The sequence below is a fragment of the Chenopodium quinoa genome, unplaced genomic scaffold (genome assembly GCF_001683475.1).
Source record: "Chenopodium quinoa cultivar QQ74 unplaced genomic scaffold, ASM168347v1, whole genome shotgun sequence".
Taxonomy (NCBI): Eukaryota; Viridiplantae; Streptophyta; class Magnoliopsida; order Caryophyllales; family Amaranthaceae; genus Chenopodium; species Chenopodium quinoa.
Genome location: NW_018744718.1, coordinates 3,186,670 through 3,203,510, shown reverse-complemented (window position 1 = coordinate 3,203,510; position 16,841 = coordinate 3,186,670). Strand labels below are relative to the sequence as shown.

The 16,841-nt window shown below is 33.1% G+C and overlaps 2 protein-coding genes across 2 annotated transcripts; both read right to left on the bottom strand.

The window, feature by feature from the left end:
• Positions 1–1,295: 1,295 nt before the first annotated feature.
• LOC110703425 (anthocyanidin 3-O-glucosyltransferase-like) lies at positions 1,296–6,153 on the bottom strand. Its single transcript, XM_021881234.1, has one exon. The coding sequence runs from the start codon at positions 5,720–5,722 to the stop codon at positions 4,325–4,327; it is 1,398 nt and encodes a 465-aa protein (XP_021736926.1). The 5' UTR covers positions 5,723–6,153; the 3' UTR covers positions 1,296–4,324.
• Positions 6,154–9,041: 2,888 nt separating this feature from the next.
• Positions 9,042–12,401, bottom strand: LOC110703424 (cytochrome P450 82G1-like). The gene is made up of 2 exons (XM_021881233.1): positions 10,649–12,401; positions 9,042–9,861 (listed from the first exon to the last, which is right to left on the bottom strand). Exons 1-2 carry the CDS (start codon positions 11,717–11,719, stop codon positions 9,232–9,234), a joined length of 1,701 nt encoding a protein of 566 aa, XP_021736925.1. The 5' UTR covers positions 11,720–12,401; the 3' UTR covers positions 9,042–9,231.
• Positions 12,402–16,841: the final 4,440 nt, after the last annotated feature.

Below are 16,841 nucleotides of genomic sequence, written 5' to 3'. Positions count from 1 at the left end.
ATGTCAGAGTGTCACACTTAGGGAGGAGTCTTTTGATTGAAGAGATAGTGAGAGAGATGAACTGGTAGATTAAAGGGGGATGTGATATGATCCATATTTCCTGGATTTGATGTGATATTGGGAGGATAGCTTGTTAGAGAGCTAAGTAAATGATTTATATGACCATATGCAACCATATCATAGCAATATGAAGATTGCTTTGCTCTTTGTGATTTTCATCATTCTCTGTGATGGTTCATGGTCACGCTTAACCATACCAGGTGGAGAAGTGATCTGTATACTAGTCAAGTGAAGTTCTTGTTATAGATTGGAAATTAATTAAGGCAAAAGAAGTGAATTTGGGAAAGTTTGTTAGATGGTTATAATGTTTGATGCAATGGAATCACCTACAATTGTGTTTACAATCCTAGCTTCAGAGTGACTGGACACTATCCAAGGCTAAGTAAGATGAAAACTCTCATCAATTTACATCATGTTTTCCCTTCTCCTAAACTCCTATATATTGACTCACTTTCCTCTACTTCTTGTCAAATTACCAATAACCTAATTCTAAGAACTAATGCATTGCGTAGACTACCCTTCCCCTTTGGCTAGAATCAACCCGTATACAAGTAAAGTGAGGTTCCATCCTTAAACCATGTGGTGATAGGTATATCCCACTGACCTTACCTATGCTTTTGAGTTTCTAACCAATCTTAGCTTCAATGTGAGACAATAGTTCTTCAAGCATATATAACTTTAAAAAAATGTGTGCATTTGGTAGTGCATATAAGGGAAATAAGATATTAATTAAGACAGTGAATGTGGGTGGAGATGGTAAGTACCATAGTAGATGAACTATGGAAATTATAACCAGGGGGGTTGTTACCCTCATTTGGAGGTAATAGTTGCCCTACCACATAGAGTAATGTCTGGGTATTGCCCCCACTAAGATTTCAGCATTGTTATTAGTTTTTAGTTATCAGTTATTGTTATTAAGTATTATTATTATACTCGTAGTAGTTATTATTATTAATTATTATTTTTAAAGAAGATTTCAGCCGAGCATAACAGTTCAAAAAAACAGGGCCTAATTCGTTAACCCCAACAATCAATCCAAATAACCAAAAGTGTGCTAGAAAACTACGTTTAAAATGTTGTGTATAAAGATATGTTCTTTAACTTTATTCAATAAACTTATTTTAACCAGAGTCAGCCACATCAAGTTCGACCAAATTCCGTCTCATGGTTAAAAGTCAAGGAATGTTGTTTTAGGATGATTGATTTGTTATTCAGAATTTGGGATATATGTAAAACTTTAGACTAGATACCTAATTCTTGAATCTTGATACATGTATCAAATTAGCAATCGGTGGTGCCTCTTAGCAAAAAGACGTGGGATAGTTTCTGATAGAAAAAAAATGAGGATACATGTCAAACTTCCTAGTTAAACTGAATTAATGAAACTTTCTTGTCAAAAAAAAAAAAAAAAAAAAAGAATTAATGAAGCTTTTAACTTATTTCTGTGACAATGTGGCTCCTTTTCTTATTGACAATTAGGTTTTGTGGTGTAAAATGAAGGTCTTAATGGTAAAGCCAGGATGTCATGAGATACATGACTCATGAAAGTTTTATATTTCAGATGTATTATATTTTTGTAACGACTTATGATATTCTAGAAGAGTTAGGTTTATAGTCTTTATACCCACCTCATGCAAATGAAATAGTTTATTGATACATAAATTATATATGCATGCCTTGAAAATGCCTTTGCGGGTTTCCTATGCTGTGAACCGAGTGAACTTTTGTACTATATACTACCTCCGTTAATTATTACAGTGTGTGCAACAAAAGGGTATTATTTGTGAGACATAAAATATTCCTTTGTTGCACATATAATTGACGATATTTTTAACTTCTATAAAAATTGTTGTTGTGTGATCATGATTTACATTCCTTGATCCATAGTATCCATACTACTACCTTTAAATTATTTTTTAATGGAGCAAACAAATAAGAACAGAGTGAGTAATTTAAATTAGGGTTAGTCAGTAGTGTATCAACCATCATAATGATTTGGGGACCTTACAATAGATATTTTGTGTGACCTTTAGTCAGCATCCCTACTATTTCTGACGACTTTTAGGATACAGTGGTTGTTAGACTAACATGGAGCTAAAACAGAAATGGACTGAAGTAGGATTGTTCTATTAAATGGTTTTTATTATGTTGGTTGGGGATTGACGTGATTCAACTAGAATTATGTAATGCTTTAGTTCTATTATTACGTAAGTGTAGGGATGACAATGGTCGGAGGTGGGTCGGGTGATGCTTCATCCGCCTCCATCCACTAACGATTTATTGGTCACCCAATATATCCATCAATCTATCTAGCTAATTTACCTTCATTCACATCTGATCCATCCAGAATTAAGATAAAGATTTTTTAAAAAGTGATTAATTAATTAAAGTTTGATACATCTTTCTAATACTTGCTCCTTGGTTCTAACTTTAAACCACATGTTACTTCCTAAACCTTGCAAATGGATATTGTATTATTAAAAAAATATATGCATAAATTTTCGTTTTTTCAGAAACTTGAAAATAAGTATTAAGTCAAAATCAAATAAGCATATTGTTTGAGTTAGGGGTGAGCAAAAAAATCAAGGTACCCTAAATCGGAACTTGTAGGAACTGTAGGCTTTTGAATTTGAACCTGTACAAGAGGTTTTGGGTAGTGAAATGGAGAACTTGTACCAACAGGTTTCAGTTCCGGTTTCAATTTCCAAGAACCTGTTCAACAGGTTTCGATTCAGGTTTATTAAATTTTAACAGGATACCCTATTATGCTAACCCCTAGTTTGAGTTATCCCCTACGAAGTATGTTAGTAGAAGTTCTTCCAACTTGTTATTCAAGAGTTTGAAACTTCTAATCGTCTTTGGTGATTTTCATTGTCTTTGTTAGATCTTATAAGATTTATTTCATTTCTAATTTTCATGGTATCAACTTTTCATGATTTTAATTTATACAGAATCAAGAATGTTAATGGTAAAAAATGTGCATTCTATATTCAATTTAATTTTTTGACTTTTATAATAAATCTTTAGGGTAGATTAATAAATAATACGAACCAAAAATCACTCATAAAAATAAAGAGATCTACATTCGTTTTGATTTTATCTTTCTGGTTTGTAATTCTAAGTATGGAATAAGATTTATGTCATCCTCTCTAAATGGATTATAGGAAATGATTTAGATTGAATTGCTAAAATTGTTTATACCGAGCTTGCCTATGCATCTAATATTTCTCCCTGCCAATAATTGCCATGTTGAATTGTTGATGGCTTTAGGGAATACGTCCTTTTCATTTACTACATCATGGGGAGCAGCTATTGTATTGTGTAGTGGGGCAGGGGTTTGTTAAATTGTATACCCTCCGTCTCTTGATTATATGCCTATTTCTTTCTATTATGTGAGATTGTGAGATAAATGAAAGAAATAGGCGTATAATTAAGGGGACGAAGGAAGTATTTGTAAGATTTAGTAGAGTATTTGTTTGATTACAATTACAATGTGCTCATATCATACACCTAAAAGTGCAGTATTTACCATCATTTGGTCGGATTTGAGAGGTTTGGAGTTTGAATCTTGCTAATAGTGGTGATCCCCTTATCTTTTTAGGCCAAAAAGTTAGGAGGACTAAGGTTTGGTCCCCTAACCTTTTGTTCAAATATAACAATACTTAATTACTTTGTCATAACTTTTTATATGCAAGTAATAGACATCAAATTACTTATAAAGAAAAACTCTCAAAAATACTCAAGGGGGCCGGGTCCTTGCCAGCCCTAACAAAGGTCCACCCTTGATTATGGCCTTTTTTCTTTCTGAAATATTGAAAAAAAAAAAAAGTGTAAGTAGTGTTTAGATTGCCTTTGTCAACCAATGAATATGACGAACTCCAATTTTTCCTAATGGAGTTTCCTTGATTTAGTGAACAAGATATGTAAGCCTATTGGAAATCTTGCTGGAAACTTGGATCATAAAGTTTTAACTTGTGCTAGGTCATGAAATTATTCGAGTTTGTACTAACATTTAGGAGGTGATACGCTTAATGTTTATGAGCATAAGAGAGAACAATATTGCTTAAGTAAAAAAAATGAGAACATGTCATCTTAATGAAACAACCACCAATATAATGTACATAACAAAAGTACAATATTGCTTATTTCAGAAAAAAAAAAATTGCCAAGAATATATCATCTCATAATAAAAACATGAATCTAAATGCAAGATGCTGTATTATTTCCCATCACTCTTTTACTTATTGACCTTCAGAAGCCATGATCAAGCTTTTTGAACCAATGCTTCTAATTCCTTGACTAAATTAGCAATATATTTAGTTTCAATGTCCTTGTCTAAGAAAAACTTTTTCCAATTGCTGTGATTCTTTCTGATGGATTTGCCTGGTTCTGTATCAGTATCCACCATGACAGTCTTAATTGCTTCCAAAATGTCCTCTTTTCCGAAAAACCCATCTTCATCTCTTCTATTTACCTCCACCCCAACTTTAAGATCACCACTAAACATCTTAGAATTTAGAAACTGATCACCCTTTTGAGCCACAAATGCTAGCTGACAATCATTCACAATACCCTCTATTACAGAGCTAAACCCTGAGTGATTAAGATAGCATCCTACGCTTTTGTGTGCTAAAATGTGCTGCTGTTGCACCCACCCTGTATGCACTACTCCCCTGTCTTTGATTCTTTCTCTGAAACCTTCTGGTAGTGATGCTTCTAGCTTATTCTGAGCGTCAAAGCTACCGGTTCCGAAATTCAGAACCAGGAAAAAGGGCAGACCAGTGAGCTCCAACCCAAGTGTAAGCTCCTGAATCTGCTCATTATCCAAATATGTTTCGCTTCCGAAATTACAAAATATAACTGATTGCTCAGGGAATTTACCCAACCATGTTTCCCATTTTTCTTCTAGTTTACCAGAAGGTGGTGGAGGAACAGCTGATCCTGCTAAAAGCATTGGTTTTCCTATCTGGGTTTTCAAGTAATCTATGTACGGACTTTCTATTTCAGTGCAGGTTTTATAGATTATAGCATCACATGATTTTATGAAGCTCATAATTTTATTGAAACCGGAAGGTAAGCCATTGAAGCTCTTGAAAAGGTATAGGAAGTCTCGAGCTTGGAAGGTTTTCATTGATGTGATTGAGGTTTTAGGGAACCCTGGAGGAGGGACCTTTAAGTCATCAACAGTGGGTTGTTTGTTTGGATCATTGATTCTTGCTGGGATAGTTAGATATGAATTCGCAACGGCTGAGAATACACTGTAATTTACAGCCTTGATGCCTAATTCATAAGCAATTGAGGGAATCCAGTAGTGTGCAAAATCAAAGAGGATAATGTGGGGTTGAAGTTGAGATAAAAGGGTTCTGACTTGTGGTTGCATTTGATCAAGTGCTACTTTAAGGAGTTCACCAGTTTCTGGTGTTATGTCAGAGCTGCTGTCAAAGTTAGATGACAGTCCTTCAGTTGGTGGGATAGTGAGGGGGATGACTTGATTGAGAGGAGTGTTATTAAGGGAGGATTCGATGCGAGCGACGTTTCCGGGTAACGAAAAGAAGGATATTTGGATGCCATGGGAGGATAGCTTGTTAGAGAGCTGGATGAATGGGTTTATATGACCATACGCAAACCATGGAAACATTACAATGTGAAGTTTGCTTTCCATCTTTCTCAAACTGGTGTTTTGTGTGTACTTTGAGAGACTTGAAAGAGAAATGGCAATTATTTTTGCTCCCTAGCACATTCACTATATATGTCGGCAATTACTTTAAAATGACCTAAAAAAATGGACCATATCACTATATCAGCTGTCATTCTGTCAAACTCGGGTGTATGTTCATGTTGTGAGCATTTGGTAGTAGGTAGGTGGAATATGGAAATGATAGGTTCAAATTTGCCAAATTAGATCATCAATGTTCTTTTGTATATTAATGCTACTTTAGTACTTTACCCCACCTCATTATAACCAACAGTGAATTCTATGGCTGTATTTCATGCATCAATTCTGCCGCAAGCCCAGTGGCATTATTTTTGTCACGAAGCTTTTACAACATGAGTTCATGAATTATTTGTTAGTCAGTAAAGTATGGAGTATATATATATATATATATATATACTTCCTCTGTTTTTTTTATACTACATCCGTTAAGTTTTATTTGCAACTTTGAGGTGCAATACGGATCTCAAGTTAAAATTTCATAATGGTGATTATGAAATGAAAGGGTTTGTGATTAAAGAGGAGAGAGATAAGTTAAACATGATTAGTAAACTACCCAAGCCACTCACCAGGTGACTAGGCCACCACCATCGGAACCACCTAAACCAGACCAGCCACCACCACCGACACCACCTAAACCAAACTAGCCACCATCACCGGCACCATCGACACCCCCCAAAACCCAGAGTACCGACCACGAAACTTCCAAACCCAAACCACCACAACCATCGGACATTGCCAAAATTCCCAAACCAGGACCACCACAACCACCGACATTGCCGAAACACCCTAAACCTAGCCTAGACCACCGATCGACACTAGTGAAACCCCCACTTAAACCCCTTACACCACCTAAATCTAGACCACCCACCAACACCGACACCATCAACACCACCCACAAAGGCCACGAAATTCACTGAAACCACCCACAAGACCCACGAAAATCACTTAAATCACCCAGAAACCCAATGAAAATCATCGAAACCATCCACAAAGGCACAAACCCACCAAAAATCATTGAAAACACCCAAAAATCCACTTAAACCCTTAAACCCAGAATACCCACAAACCCACGAAAATTATCTAATCCACGAAAACATGTGTGTTGCTTTCCTTCTTGCCGCAAAACCACCATAGCCACGACGACGTTGCTGCTATTGCTTGCCGGAGTCAAAATCAATGGAGGTTGTGATTGAGAGGAGAGAGAAAGAGCCAAGTTGGGAAATTTTAGATCCAAATTAAGTTGTTAGTGTAATGTAGTTATTCATTTAAGTGAATGTTTAATTTTTAAAATAAGGGCAATATTGACATTTCTAGCAAAAAAACTTACTAAAAAAGGAAAATTTTGGGAAAGTTGCAAATAAAACTAAGCATCCAAATATAGTAAAAGTTGCAAATAAAACTTAACAGAGGTAGTAGTTACAACTGTTTGACGATTTACAATTAAGTAAAAATATAGTCATGTGGAATCTTGTTAGATTTGTATCGATTTATACAATGTTAATATCAAATGTTTATAATTTTTACATATGATAATTAAAAATATAAACATTTGAAAACATGCATCAACAAGCGTGAAAGGAGAAGTGTTGTAACTATAACAGATGAAGTATATTTTTAATATCTATTCAAAAAATATATATATATTTTTAAAATTGCACATTTGCATTACTTTTCTTTAAGAAAGTTTTACAAATATTGCGCTATTTATTGATTTTAAAGAAAGAAAAATCTATGTTCACACCGCAAATAACTAATGTTCTTTTTTTTTCAACATTTAATTTTTTAATTTATGTTAGAGATTATCAAAATTCGGGTTGGACTAGGCCTTAGTATGAAATCTTATGCCCAAGCCCGCAAAAAAATATTGGGCTTTTTTCAAGCCATGTTTGAGTTTGTTTTTTTTTTTTTTTTCTAAAATTGTGTTTTTCTAGTTGTCTTAACTCGCCCATTTTTTGGGTCGGATTGGCCAAACCATAGCCGATCACCTCTAGTTTATGTATATAATTACTTGGGCAAGTTTTTATTTTTACCTTTCTCTCTCATCCTTTTTTCCGCTACTAAAAAATTTGTGCTAAATCCATATATTGCAATAATAAAACAACGGAGAAAGCATAATAATATACAAAAAATGTATTTTTACTGCTATCAAGTTGCATTTTTACAAAGTGTTGGCTCACTTGTTAAAAATAATAATAACAAAATAAAAAATAAAAATGTGTTGGCTCACTTGTTAAGAGACTTAACTTAGATCAGAAGTCTAAGGTTTGAATCCTAAGACCTTTGGGTTTAGGGAGGTAGGGATTCCCTTATTGTACCCCCTACATAATTTGAGTTGCAAAACTGTATCAAAAAAGCAGTGAAGGTTGATGTTTGGTCAAGGTTTTGGTTACCCTTAAAGCAATAAAAAAAAAATTAAAAAAAATAACTATTTTCGCTTGTTCAATTCACATTACCTCATTTGATTTGTTATTCATAGTTCAATTTGATCTAGTCTGATTTGTTTCTTAAATTTGATTTAATTTTAACATTAATTTTCAAGGAAAATAAGTTGTAAAGAAGAGATTTGAGGGGGTAAATGAGACGACATTAAATATCTATTAATGGGCAATTTTTATATATGAAATTAAACACTTTTTCTATTCATTTTATTTGCATCTTAGCGTTTTGAAATGCATTGTAATCATGTAATGATGAGATTTGAGGAGGTAAATGAGCAAATCATTCAAACTAATTAAAACGCGAGATAGAATTTTTATGTTATCTGTGTTTAAGTTATTTTTGAATAATTTGATCGTGCCCTTACATATTTATCTTTTTTGTTTTTTTTGACAACTCTTAAATGTGTATCTTAAAAGTGTGCTAAAATGCTACTTGTACATTATAAGTAATATGGAATTGAGGAAGTGTGTAGTAATGCTATGTTCATTACATCAAATATAACCTAATTCGAAATTTTTAATAAGTTCTAATGTTAGTTGATTAAGTTCAACTTATAACTTAGATAAGTTCAAATGTTGATAAGACAAGTTAAATTCAATAAAGTTTAGGTGAATTGAATGTATTCTTAATTTGTCTAGAACCAAAGTATATTGAAAGGAACTATGCACATGAAGCCCTTGTGTACACTATGTGTAGCTCTTTCAACCAAACTTTTAGTATTTATGTTATAACATATGAGACTATGGGAGTGAACACAAGGGAGAGAAGTCCAAAAGTCCACAAACTAGAGTCCATAGCAAGGTTATATCCCAAAACCAATTGGCTATAGAAGAAATAATTCGCTTAGATTATAAACTAAAAGCCCATTACTTTCTTTTCAATGTACAACAAACACTACGCACACTTACACCTAAGTCCTAACAATATATATTTGAAAATATCTTATGGATGACGGTAGGTATAGCCATAGAAAGCTTTACCGCATATTATGTGTAAAATGCTGGTTAATGCACCTATTACAGGACATCATACAACTCCTTGGGCAAACGAGTTGCAAGGATGGCATTCAAAGGGGTTGCCTTGGGGATAGCCAGGCCCAAGCCTTCTGACATATCGACTGGGGCGCCGCCCTCGGTCCGTAAATCAAATCCTTGGACCAAACGAGCCAGCGATAGTTGAACCACTAGCAACCCAAAATTCATCCCAGGGCAGGCCCTCCTTCCTGCTGAAAAAGGGATGTACTCATAACTCTGCCCCCTAAAATCAATATTAATATGCTCATCAAAGAACCTTTCGGGCCGAAACTCATCTGGCCCGGCCCATACCCTTGGGTCCCGGTGCACCTTCCAAATGTCGACGATTACGCGGGTCCCTTTTGAGACGAGGTGGCCGCCTATGTGGCAATCTTCCAACACCTCTCGTGGGCCAGCCAACGGGCTTGGCGGGTACATACGAAGTGTTTCTTTGATAATGACTTGCAAGTATGGTAGGCTTGGGATGTCTGATTCCTCTACCCATCTTTGTTTTCCAACTTGTTGGTCTATTTCTTCTTGGGCTGCTTTTAGGGCCTTGGGGTGATTCAATAGTAGTGAGATGGCCCAAATTAGTGTGATGGAGGTGCTTTCAGACCCCGTTAATAGTAGTATCTGCATTATTAAACAATTTAATAATGTCAACACATGAATTTTGTTTCAATATATGTCAAAGAACGGGTATACTTCCTCCGTCCCATAATTTGGTGTCTATTTCTCAAAAAATACGGTAATTAAGAAGAATGGTGGAAGTAGAAGAATATTCTATTGAAAATATAAAAAGTAGAGAATTTTGTATGAGATTAATAAAAGGTAGAGAATATTGTATGAAAAAGAGAATTAAGTATGATTTTTTTTGGATATATGTGTATTTTTTATGGAAAAAAATAAAAAGTAATGATTATATGTTATTTTTAGAAACAAGTACAACATTTTGGGATACCGAAAAAGGAATACAGTAACGAAATTATAGGACGGAGGAGTATACTCTAAAACTTAGAAAAGAAAGTCAAGCACTCAATGTATAATGTCCTATTGGATGCAAGATATTTATTAATTTCCTTGTTAGTACGGTAAACCAAGAGATGGATGATAGCTAACTTAATTGATAAAGATATAGGGGATTAGATTGAATCTTATATGTATTATTGACATTCGTGGCACTTTCACACTTGTGATTGGCCCTGGTAAGTTGATTAAACTTAGCAGTCAAGCCTTCTTATTATGGGTCAATTGACTGGGAAGTGTGTTTAGAGAGTCATAAATGCGAGTGATGAGAATCAATCCCAGGATCACCTAGAATCGGGAGAGAAACTTTAACCATTTGAGCAGTTGAGTTATCCCTCACTATCGTATGCAAAATATATCATAGGTATGATGTTATATGTGGATTAGAAAATACCAGTGCTGTTGCTTTAATGACAGTCTCCCTAGTGTAGCCGGAGATAATAGTGCCCTCGGCGAGGTTCGATAGCATTACATCCATGAAATCAACATCTTCATAGCTACCTTGGTAATCTTTCCTTCTTTGTATGTGCTCATCAAGCCAATGTCCAATAATCATGTCTATTTCCTTGTGAATATCTTTCATGAAGCCAATGTACCCCATTACATCCATCCATTCGATAGACGGTATGAAATCCGAGGGCACGGCCACCCCAGCAACGTACGTAGCTTTGCCTATTAGCTTCTTAAATCGCGAAGCAAAGGTGCTACTTTCTTCGTATGATTGAGGAGAAAACGTCTTTCCAACTATCATACGAATAGCAATGTTAAAACTTGTGCACTCGATCCACTTACACAGCGAGATCCTGCCAGACTGATACTTACTGTCTGAAACTGAAATCTCTCTGCATTCCTTAAACAGATGTTTGATGCAGGAGTTTATCTCGGAAACTCGAGCATGCTTCATCTTCTCAAGCCTCTTTAATGAGAAAAGCTCAACAGTTGCTATCTTTCTCATATCACGCCAGTATTTACCGTAAGGAGAGATAGCAAATGACGCGTAGTTGTAAGCTAAGTACTTACTCAAAGCCATAGTAGGCCGTGTTGCGGTGACAGCATCATTGTTGAGTAGACAGTCTTTTACTATCTCCCAGGAAGTCAGGACTACTGCCCGCTGTTGGCCGAGGCGGAGGGAAAAGATCGGCCCGCATTCGTCAGCCATGGCTCCGAGGGTCCGGGCTATGGTTCTTTTGCCACCTAGAAGATGTAAGTGGCCTATGAAGGGCAATGCCCCTGATGGTTGAGGAAGTTGCTTGTTGATCTTGCCACGCTTGTTTATAGTTTTTCTCGATTTTCGAGTATTATGGTATTTAGCCAATGTAGGAATCAGAGTTATAGCTAAAATAACTAGCAGAATTAACTGCAAATTAGGAGTGTAATCCTCCATTTTTTTTCTAACTTTTTTTGTGTTTCTCTTGAGGTTGATGTAAGGTTGTTTGTTGAGGTATGAAAGATGAGGAAAATGCATTTTATGGCGTTGATTTATAGGAGGTATGAAAATTCATCATATCGTTTGAGGAACCTAGTAATTCTGTGTTCCTTCAAAAAAAAAAAAAAAAAAAAAAAAAAAAACTAGTAATTCTGTGTTGTCAAGATTTGAATACATACATTATTGATGGGCCATTAGTACAATGTCGTTATGTGATTTTTTACATTTAACATGTTTTTGGGTAAGGAAAATATGTTTGGAAATTAATTGATTTTGGTACTATTGTGGTACGAGTATTTTTTTTTCATCCACTTTGAAGTCTAAATCACCAAATTTAGAAAAAGAAATTCCAAATTAAGGAAGAAAGAAGCAAAGTTAAGTTATTTATACTCTAAGGCTCTGTTCTAATTTGCTAAAATGAACTGAATTGAAATTAAGCCGAAGAGATCAGGCCCCAAGTGATGTCTCAAAATTAAAATTACTAGGTTTATGGCCCGAGAAATGATTAGAGCATGGGGATTATGAAGAAATTGAGAAAGGAAAGGGGAATGGAAAGGGAGATGAAATAGATGAGATTGAGAAAACAAAATGAACGACTATAAATTATTTTCATTATTGATTTTTGTAATTTTTTAAAAAACACATGGTAAATATTGAGAAATTAATAAAAATGACACATAAACTACCACCTAATTTAAATTTGATGATTTTTGTAATTTTTTAACAAACGCATGATAAATATTGAGAAATTAGTAAAAATGACACAAAAGTACCACCTGATTTAAATTTGATGATTTCGTAATTCATGATCGGACACTTAAGGGTTGGTCATTAAATTAGCACAAACTTATTTTTTATGTGTGGAGTACCAGAGTAATATCTATTATCTAACTAGGTGGCTACGCGTCATAGCTAGCCTTGTTCGGGAGTTTTTTTTAGGAACAATTAACATTAAAAGCAAAATAACAACTTGTACATATTAATGAGGGTAAATATGTAAATCTACATTTTGAAGGGTATAATTAACAACACAATATTCATAAGAGTTATCTTATACGGAGTACTTTTTACTAGGTTAGACCCGTGCATCGTTTATATAATACCTATTTATAATTTGTACATTTAAAACAAATGGCTATTATACATGAATGTAAATAAATATTACATGCAAAAAATATTTATAATTTTTAAATTTTAGATTTTCATCAAAATTATGATATAGTATTGTACCTATTTAACGTTGTCTAATACAGTACATAGTTCAATATAAGAGGTCATTTATTAATGTGCTATTTAAAATTGTTTCAATTTCCTACCATAAATTAAATTAATAGATTTTATTTATAATGTAGAAGTTTCTAATATTTAAATTTCAAAATATTAAATATGATTGTTCTACGCCTCTACCAAAAAAAAATGACATATTATTGTATTTAGGTGGAAATTTTTTTATTGAGAGAGCGACACATGGGCAATGGTGATGTCAGCATTATTTAACTTAATAATAATTAATAGAATAGATAAGGTAGGGATATGAAGATCAATCGGACAAAAGTTGTTATAATATTTTCGAAAAATTAACATATCAACCCAACCTATTTTATAGTGAAACTTGCTATTTCTACAATGGGTGTGTGAGGTACGGGTGAAAATTTCAATGGTGAAAATTTCAAGTAAAGTCATTATATGAAAATTATTGGTTGATTGGTCATTTCTCAATTTCAATGTAAATCTATGTGTTTTTATAATTTTTGCTTTATTGTATAGTATATTTCTCATTATATTGTTGGATTGTTCAGAAACTTTCTTACAAAAGTTGGCCTTAATAAATCTCGAACTGATTGTTCTTAAAAAGTGTTTAGAAATTAGAGTGTGGCAGGAAACATGATCAATAACTAAGCAAGTTAGAATATAATTGTTTCAAAAAATAAAAGGCTACTCTTAAGGCATGTTCTCATAGACTGAATTTAGTTGAACTGAATTGAACTGAGCTGAGCTGAGCTGAAATGAACTGAACTGAACTGAAATGAATATTTTATAGGAGAAGGAAATTAGGAGCTAAAGTAAGCTGAGCTGAGCTGAACAGAACTGAGTTGAACTGAATTGAACTGAAAATAAACATATGACCTTAGTTAGATTGATTTTCTAAGTAAGTTGAGGTATCTTCCTCATTTAATATTGTGGCTTAGATTGATTGGAATTTCTAAGCCAGAAATTCGATTCATTCTACAAGATATTATGAAAAGTTTGAATTGACCTCTAAATAAGTATGGAGTAGTAACAATCAAGAATAGGTATCGTGTCCTGATGTTTTGATGAACAACTGTATATTGTTGAATTTTCTAACGGTTGGGTTCGATTATTCAATGGTTCAACTGGTCACAATAATTGATGTTAGCTATACAAGTTCTATGTTTGTTTGTCAAATATGATAGACAATTTGACCAAATTAATAACACACTGTAGTATAGTCTAATCACGACATGGTTAACATGCGGGTAATAGACTAATAGTCCCTCTGCTCTTGTCACCAAAGAGACTTTTTAATGCGTGTCATCCTCTTCCTTAGATAACGGACTAGAAATAAATGTATTCTTGACATATACCATGATAAATCAATTGATAATGGATTGATAATGGTAAGAAGGCTCATCTTAGGAGGGGGGATTTTAGGTTGTAAAATAAGCTTAGTGTGATTTGACCTTGATCTCACGCCTGAAAATCATAAAACTAGCCAATACAATTGTAGCCTCTTATCTTGAGTAATTAGCATACTAGGCCTTGTTCACTTCACCTTAAAAAATAATATTCGATAAAAAATAATTTTAGTTCACTAAAATTTATTTCTGTTCAATAAAAATAATTTCAATTCAGTAAAAAGTAGTAAACTTAAAGAAGAAATATAATAGAAAATCAGTAAAAATAATTTCAGTTCAGTAAAATTAATTTCAGTTCAGTAAATATAATTTCATTTCAGTAAAGATAATTTCACTTCAGCAAAAATAAGATGAAGTGAACGAGGCCTTATTACAAGTTAGCAATCCATTCTTGTATTAATTCAAACAGGGCAATAGTTTAAAGTACGGTTGTTGTACCTTTATTCACTTTATAAACAAACTAGATTAAACCCTGTGCAATGCACGGTTGTTAAATAATCTAATGACAATAAATTTTACCAAAAATAATGGATATAAATATTATAAATAGACTTAGTAGTAAAAAGTATGAAATATTGTGAAAGAAATTAATTAAACATGTAATAGTTACAATGGGCAATTTGATATTTAAGGACATTTATTTTAGATTTTATATAAATTAAAAGTCATAATTTAATTACAATAAGTTTTTTTTAGTAAGTGCTTTTGAAGAGAAAACTTTTTATAATATTTTGCCAAGTGTTCTCTAAGTTTCGCCTTTAGTACGAAGTATAATGTAATTAATGATTGATTGATTGAAACCACCCTAGCTAGTATCACCTGAAGTCAAGTATAAAGTTTTTTTTTTTTTTTTTATGCAAAGCAAAAGAAAAAGGGAATTGGAAGTTTGGAACCACCCTATCACACTTGTTAATGACTCTATTTATTTATTTATTTTATATTTGAGGGAACACTTCAATGACCATTTATAAAAATAAAATTTATAACTATATTTTAAAATTTTAAATAAAAATAAAAACCAATTACTTGGATTAATTAAGTCGTAAAACATATAAATTTGTGATACAATCAATCAATTAATTTAGACAATCACCTTTCATAACTACCAATCAAAATCATACCATTCACATTGTATTTGCCTCTCGGTAGACATGTTGACCTCTATCTTCGCAAGTGTTGAGCATTAACATGGTCCTGCCTACCTTGCCCAACTGTCTACCTTCATCCTTTCAAGTTCACGATTAAATGATTAATATATTTATTTTCATATAATATTTTATCTTTAACATCAGGGATGACAATTCAATCTAAGTTCGATTCGAATCTAGCCAGATCTAAAAAAAAAAATGATCCGAAACGGTTTAAAAATTGTCCGAATAATCCAAATCCGATAAAATAGATCTGAGTTTGAATAGGAGGCGGAGCGGACTTGGATCATACGCAAAGTCTGACCAAGTGTGACTCGAGTCGGAGTATATATGAGGATATGCTTTCTAACTTGGGACAATTGCTTGCATATTTGTAGTAAATTTTTCTCATGTAACTTAATTCATATTATAAACATGTTATATTTTGACTTTATACCCTTTTTTTTTTTAAACGCATCAATATGATATAAGAAATAAAGTTTAAAAGGGATAATCAAGCAATTATATATAGGTACATCATATTTTATATATATTAAAAAAAAATAAAATCAGATCTTTGAAGGTCCGAATAAGCAGATCGGATTCCGATCCAAAAATTACGAGTTGGATCAAATTCCGACTCGGATTTTTCGGATCCAATTCCGAGTCCAGAGTTCGTTTACTAAACAGATTGGATTCAAACTTAGCCGCATCTAACCCGAATTCGATCCGTTACCATTCCTATTCAACATTTTCCCATTATAATTAGTGACAAAATCATACTCCCTCTATTTTTTTAAGTGCCCATATTGACATGACATGCATGATTTTGACTAATAATATCTTTAATTATCATTAACTATAAATTATAACAATTGAATATTAATAATCTAGTTATTGAGAGTGTTCCAACAAGTACCCACAAGACTATATTTTTTCTAAGTACAATTTAAAAACATTGGCAAAGTATGTTTAGTGAATAGTGCAAAAATCCCCAATTGGACACTTTAAAAAAACAAAGAGGGTATTAAGTATTAAAATTAAATAAGAATTTTAAGAATCGAAAACCGAACCGATTAAGCTGAGACCGGACAGCTTTGGAGCAATTTAAGATTTTTTTTAAAAAGACCTCTAAATTTTAATAAAGTTATGGAAAATACGAAGAAAGTAAAGGAAAAACTATAATTTGACGTCTTTTTTATGTATGTTTAGTACAAAAAAAGCTTATAAAATTAAAGTTTTCTAAGCTTAAGCCCCGTTCACTTCAGTTTTTTTTTTGCTGAACTGAAATTATTTTTACTGAAACAAAATTATATTTGATGAACTTAAATTATTTTTACTGAACTTAAATTAATTTTACTGAATTGAAATTATTTT